At 50.1% G+C, this 6,359-nt stretch overlaps 1 protein-coding gene across 1 annotated transcript in view; it reads left to right on the top strand.

Annotated features, from left to right (window-relative positions):
- The window catches only part of RTN4RL1 (reticulon 4 receptor like 1), a 33,882-nt gene extending 28,741 nt beyond the window's left edge, over positions 1-5,141 (top strand). Inside the window, exon 2 of the mRNA XM_054166162.1 lies at positions 1,891-5,141. Within this exon, the coding sequence (XP_054022137.1) occupies positions 1,891-3,251 (1,361 nt within the window). The 3' untranslated portion in view covers positions 3,252-5,141. The remainder of the gene's footprint in view (positions 1-1,890) is intronic.
- The last annotated feature ends 1,218 nt before the right edge of the window (positions 5,142-6,359 follow it).

Genomic DNA, 6,359 nt, shown 5'->3' on the forward strand with positions numbered 1-6,359 from the left:
GACACTGCTGTTTCCCCCGCTGCACCTGAATGGTGAGCACTGGTGAGGGCTCCCGTTTTGGCAGGGAGCGCTTGGTAGTCAGTACCAGCATGATGCTGCCACCAGCAGCATCTCTCCTTGCAAAGGCATGACACCAAAGCCAAAATGGTTCAGTGGTGACTTGGAGAGCATTCCTTTTCCTACACAGCCGTAGGAGTTGTTGCAAATTAAATGTTCCCAGCTTACAGCCCCTTTCTGGCAGCGGCGCAGGAATGAGGCATCCCTCACGGTAGTCAGTGCTTCATTTCTGAAGGGCAGCGCCTGGAAGGAGTCCCTCTCTTCTCATCACAGCCAAGGCTTGGTCCAGTGCTTTGGCTAGCAATGCCATTTTTTCTTCTATTAACAGCCCATTCAGAGATGACTGCCTCATACTGGTGATTTATGAAGAGTCTGAATAACCCAGTTTGTCTAAAAATGTGACAACTTTGCCTTGAAAGGATAGGCCCAGACGGGTGGCTCACCTGCTGCTAAGTAAACAGCTATAGATCTCCATACCAGGCAAAAGGCAATGATAACCATGGCGTTGTATTTCAAACACAATTAATAAGAAAACAGTGATTTTTTGTTTTGTTCTGTTTCTTGTTTTGCTTCCCACTTGTATTCAGCTGTAGGTGCTGAAAAGAGGGACTGTAAAAGCCCAAGGGGTCCAAGCTCGTGGACTAGCTGATGATAATGACATGGAGTAATTAGAGATGAACTCCACATCCACTCTGGTTTTTCAGATTATTACAAGCTGAGCACCAGGCAAGGAGGACTCGTGGGCAGGATGGCACCGGCAGCTGTACGCTGCTCCGATGGTACTCCCGTTCCCTGTAAAGTCCAGAGGCAAGAATTCATTAGACATGAGCAAATTCTGTGTGTGAGAGGAAAAAGCCAAATCTGGGAGGAAAATCTGAATGAGAAATGACAAGTCTGGTGCAACGAGTCTGAAAAGCCACTCGGCGCAGAAGGAATAGCCTGAAAGCAAGCCTGGTGTGAGGAGTGGGAGCGAGACGGGAACGGGGCGGCAAAAGAGGCGGTCCGAGAGCTGAGCAGAGGGAGGAGATGATTGCTGCCTTCTCACCGCTTCTTTGCAGCGAGGCAGCCCCGGTCACAAGCACATGCTGTAGCATTAGAGGATGCAATATGCTTTGCCACAGGACACCCAGTTAAAAATATGTCTGAGCATCCCACTCCCAAGTGGAGTTTTCAGCTCAGCCTTTTCCACCAACTGCTGACAACAGATTTTCCTGTAAATCACTTGGTTTTCAGGGTGGATGGTGGTGTCTAACAACTGTAGTAAAAGGAGATGGTGGGGATGGGTCTGTGCTTTTGCTGCTCGGGAGGGAGGGGGGGGAAGGGGAGGGGCTGGGTGTGCTGGTCAGATGTTTTAGTTTGAAATAATTTGCTGGGAGTTACTAAAGCTCTGCAGCTTTTCCTCTCCGGTACCTAAGCACGGGTGACTTAAGCAATAGACTGCAGAAGGAGTGGACACCTACGAGGGTTTCCATCTCCTCTGTTTGCTCTCACACCTTTGCACAAAGGCATTTCCTCCAACTGTGCTCCCTGCCTGCACTGCCAGCATGAGTCCTCACCAAGAAAGTTTCTCCTGATCGTTTCGGGCCAGGAGCAGGAGTGCCTGCCATCTGCAGGCAGGGCGAGGAGAGAGGGAGGGAGTACTCCATACGTCACGTTTCAACTACCGTGGGTGCTGAGCCCACTCATCGCAGCCACGTGGGTAATTGATGAGCAGAGAGCAGGGCTGAGTTAATCAGGGGTGGTTTTCACCCGGAATAGTCCCCACAACAGTGATGGGTGGGCGGGGAGCTGCCCGAGTCCTCGCTGACACCTCTCTCCCCTCTCTCTGCACAGGGGGGTTTGCAGAGCTGCTGCTGGTGCTGCTGGGGCTGAAGGTGCCTGGTGCCCTGGGCTGCCCCACCGACTGCGTGTGCTACCCCTCCCCAATGACTGTCAGCTGCCAGGCTCACAACTTCGTCACTATCCCCGAAGGCATCCCTGAGGACAGCGAGAGGATCTTCCTGCAGAACAACCAGATCACCTTGCTGCTGCGGGGCCATTTCAGCCCCTCCATGGTCACCCTCTGGATCTACTCCAACAACATCACCTTCATTGACCCTAACACCTTTGATGGGTTCGTCAACTTGGAGGAGCTGGACCTGGGGGACAACCGCTACTTAAGGGCTTTAGCTGCAGACACTTTCCAAGGGCTGGTGAAACTCCATGCCTTGTATCTGTACAAGTGTGGGCTGAGCTCCCTCCCCAGCGGGATATTTGGTGGCCTCCACAACCTGCAATACCTTTACCTGCAAGACAACCACATTGAGTTCCTTCAGGATGATATTTTTGTTGACTTGGTTAACCTCAGCCATCTTTTTCTCCATGGAAACAAGCTCTGGAGCCTCCATCAGAACACATTTAGGGGACTAATAAACCTGGATCGGCTGCTCATCCATCAAAATCAGCTGCAGTGGATTCATAGGCGGGCTTTTCACGACCTCCGAAGATTGACCACCCTTTTCCTGTTCAATAACAGCCTCTCGGAGCTGCAGGGGGACTGCCTGGCCCACCTGGGAGCCCTGGAGTTTCTAAGGTTGAATGGGAACCCATGGAGCTGTGATTGCAAAGCCCGCTCGCTCTGGGAATGGCTGCACAGGTTCAGAGGCTCCAGCTCCAGTGTCATCTGCGAGTCCCCTGAGCAGATGCACGGCAAGGACCTCAAGGTGCTAAGAGCAGAAGACTTTAGGAACTGTTCGGGGTCCGAGTCGCTCCATCAGATGAAAACACACACTTTCTCCACAGTGGACAGAGGAGCCTCCAAAACCCACCATCCTCACCACTCCTCCAAGGAGAAGGGGAAGGACAGAGGGGCCGAGAACAGTTTGCACAGCAGTCAGCCCATGCCCCCCGGCTCCCGGCCGGGCTATCGCAAACCCGGCAAGAACTGCACCAGCCACAAAAGCCGGAACCGAACCTCTAAACCCATCCCCTTGGGGCCACGGAAAAACGGGCAGGAGGTTCCAGACTATGTGCCTGATTATCAGCACAAATTCAGTTTTGGGGTGATGCCAACACTCTCCCCCAAACGCAAGGGTAAGTGTACCCGGCGGACACCCATCCGCCCCCCCAGCGGGGTCCAGCAGGCAGCCGGCTGCTCGGGTCTCAGGGCGTCGCTCCTGGTTTTTCTGATGGTGTTAGCGGCCGTCATACGCTGAGCCCCGGCTGCGGACGGAGCGAAGCTGTACTGCCACCAATCTACAAAGGACCAGAGTTTCTTTTCTTCTTCTTTTTTTGTACGTGGCTAGCGTTGGCCTGGCGAAGGGAAGAACGCTCCTCTTGGCTTCTGACGGTCTCTCCGTGCCCGGCCGGGCTGCCAACGCGGACTGTGCCGAACGCAGCGGGAGCGGATTCAAAAAGGCATTATCACACCTTGTCACAAACAGCCTAAACCGAGCACCTACAACAGCAGCAGCAACAAAGCCAACCTTACAAAAAGCAGATAAGAGGGACGGGAGCCAATTCGTGGGTGACAACAGCCGGACAAATGGACTGGATCCGTGCTCTTGTGAAATCCCCTTCACTTGAGAGCACTCTGAACGACCCCTCCAGTTACAGGAAGGAACATAATTGCTGTAAAAACAAACAAACAAACGATCACCAATTAAGCCTACACCGTTGCGCTGAAAGTGAGTGCAAGGACACTGATACCGATGTAACAAGGACATTGGTTCTCCCACGTTTTAGCCCTTTCGGCTCCAAACCCAGAGGCCAAAGTTGGCTGGGAATCACTTAGAAGACAATCTCAAAACCCCTGAATATCTCTCAGGCATTACAGCTGAACAGGGCTTGCCTGCTGGGCTTGGAGTAGCCAACAACCAAAGGAAAGACTGATTAGAAATGGAATTAAACAAACAAACAAGCAACAAACCCAACACTTAAAGAAACGGGGTACCTGCAGGAGGTGCATTATTTTGGTTTTGGTTTTGTTTTTTGGTTATTTATTATTTATTTTTTTTGGTAACCATGTTCACACACCTGGAAAAACCAACCAACCAACCAACCAACCAACAACAAACCAACCAACCCCCAACAAATGCACAGGCTCCCCTCTTCCCCTCAATTATCCATATGTATGTCTTATAACGTTTATAAACTATATGGAACCTATATCTCCAGAACTAAGGATTGTATTGTTGAATTTATAGCAAACCAGTATATGATTTTTCTTTTGGTTTTCCTCAAGAAAACAAACCGGCAGCAGTGCCTACAGATGCTGAAAGCCATCGGGCAGGCTCAGTACGCACGGGGGAACCACAGCGGACCAATGTTCTCAGCAATTCCGAGCACTAAACTTTGGGAGGGGTTGGGGATGGGGGGTGGGGTGGTTGTATGTGATGCAGCAAAGTCCACATCCAGAGAGCCAAAACTCACCCTTACAGCCTAATTTGTAACCGGGGGAGGGGGAGAGAGAAAGAGAGGTTAATTAGTCCAAATAAATAGAGCCATAGAGCTCTGTCTCCAGTCAGCGCTGCGAGGCCCCAGGGAAGGAAGGGGCTTTTTGGGGGGAGGCTGGAGGCAGAGAGGGGCTTCCCAGCCATGTTGGTGGTGTGAGGACCTTTATAGCTGGCCTAAGGTTTTCACTGGGGCAGCAAGGAGCAGTTTCCAGGCTGCGTAGTCCGTATGGGACAGGACAGAAGTTTAGCTTCTTAAAAGGAAGAGATTTTGTCACAGGAAGAATCAGAGAAGAGGGAAACTACAGCTCGTAGAGGATCAATGAGAAATGCAGGGCCCAGAGCTTCTGGTCTGCTGTAGGAGAGCAAAATAAATGGTCCCAGAGAGCTGTGTGAAGGGGGTTGTGGCTAGGCAGGGGACAGGGAGCAGATGTGCTTGTTCCCCTTGTCCCATATTAAACCCCGTGGCGGAAGGATGCGTTGGCTGGTCAGGGGCACAACAGAGCCGGCAGCATCACTGGTCGCAGCCCATGGGCTTGGGGAAGTGCTGCCCAAATTCTGTGGTTTGTGTGGATTCCCTGTCAGTGTGGATATGTGAGACCAAGCAGACACTGAAGTTAATTAAACAAGGGAAATAAAAGTGATCTTGGACAAGAAAAGGCTGCTGTTCATTTCATAATGATAGCCCAATGGTGGCAAATTTCTAGCCCAGACCTCACGTGTGGGCTGGAAAATCCAAAGGAAATGGGTTGTGTTTTCCATCAGACACACCACTAGCTTCAGGAAGAACAGACCAGCTGGGGAAATCTGCTCTTCCAACTGCTTCAGGGATGGGGTGAAGGTATTTATGCAGTGCCAGATCCCCTGGAGGTACCTGGAAACTAAAAGGGAAACTCCCAAGCTAGGGAAAAAAAGGAAGAAGAAGCAAAAAAAAATTCCTCAATGAACTTAATTTTAAAAGTAGTTGGGTGCTGGGAGATGGCAGCTGGGGGGACACAGTGATTGCTGTCCATCTCAGAAGCATGGAAGAGCTGGGGCTTGGAGGCTTCACTTCTAAATACTCTTCTTGGGGAATAGCAGGAGTAACTTTGGGAGGGGAGAGGAAGAGGTTGCTTCATCAAGCCCTTTCCCTTCCAGCTCTTACCCAAACTTTTCAGTCTACAGGGCTCTAAAACTCCACTAAAGGGATGTCCAATGCAGCCAGAACAAATAATCCGTGATCTGAAATAGCTCCCTCACGTCCTACTCTCTATAACCAATAGCAACTGAATGAGTCTGGCACTGTCCCTTAGAAGTGGAGAATGTTGTTATGTTGGTTATTTCGTTTCATACTCTGGAAATCAAAGCTCTCAGTGGGAAAATGAAGAAGGGAAGCACTTTATTAATTTTTTTTTTTTTTTTTTTTAAAGTCTGTGTGTAACTCCTGTAATATAGGAGTGAAATGTCAGCACAGGAGATGCTAATGTTTTATAAATGATTTGGGTGCAGCAGGCAGGATGGATAGTCTTTGAGATGAATTATATTAGAACAGACTACGCCTGGCTCAAAACCGTAATTGTATTTTTAGTATCTTTTCCCCTTTAACATGTAGGGGGGGAAAAAAAAAAAGTAAAAAATAAAGGCAACTCCATGGTGTATTACAAGCCTTGTCAGTCAAGAGCTCTAACTCCCAGGAATAAAAGCTCCTGTTTAAAAACCAGAAGGGAGACATGATACACTGCTAAATAGGAGGTGTCGCTTGACATGGACTACAGGTTTCTGATGTTGCTCCTGCCCTCCTCTTGCTGTCATCCCTCCCCGCACCCCTCCTGCCTCTACGACCACAGCTCTTTGAGGATAAACGAAATTTTTATGGCATGCTGTGACACTTAG

The sequence above is a fragment of the Dryobates pubescens genome, chromosome 13 (assembly GCF_014839835.1).
Source record: "Dryobates pubescens isolate bDryPub1 chromosome 13, bDryPub1.pri, whole genome shotgun sequence".
NCBI classification, from domain to species: domain Eukaryota; kingdom Metazoa; phylum Chordata; class Aves; order Piciformes; family Picidae; genus Dryobates; species Dryobates pubescens.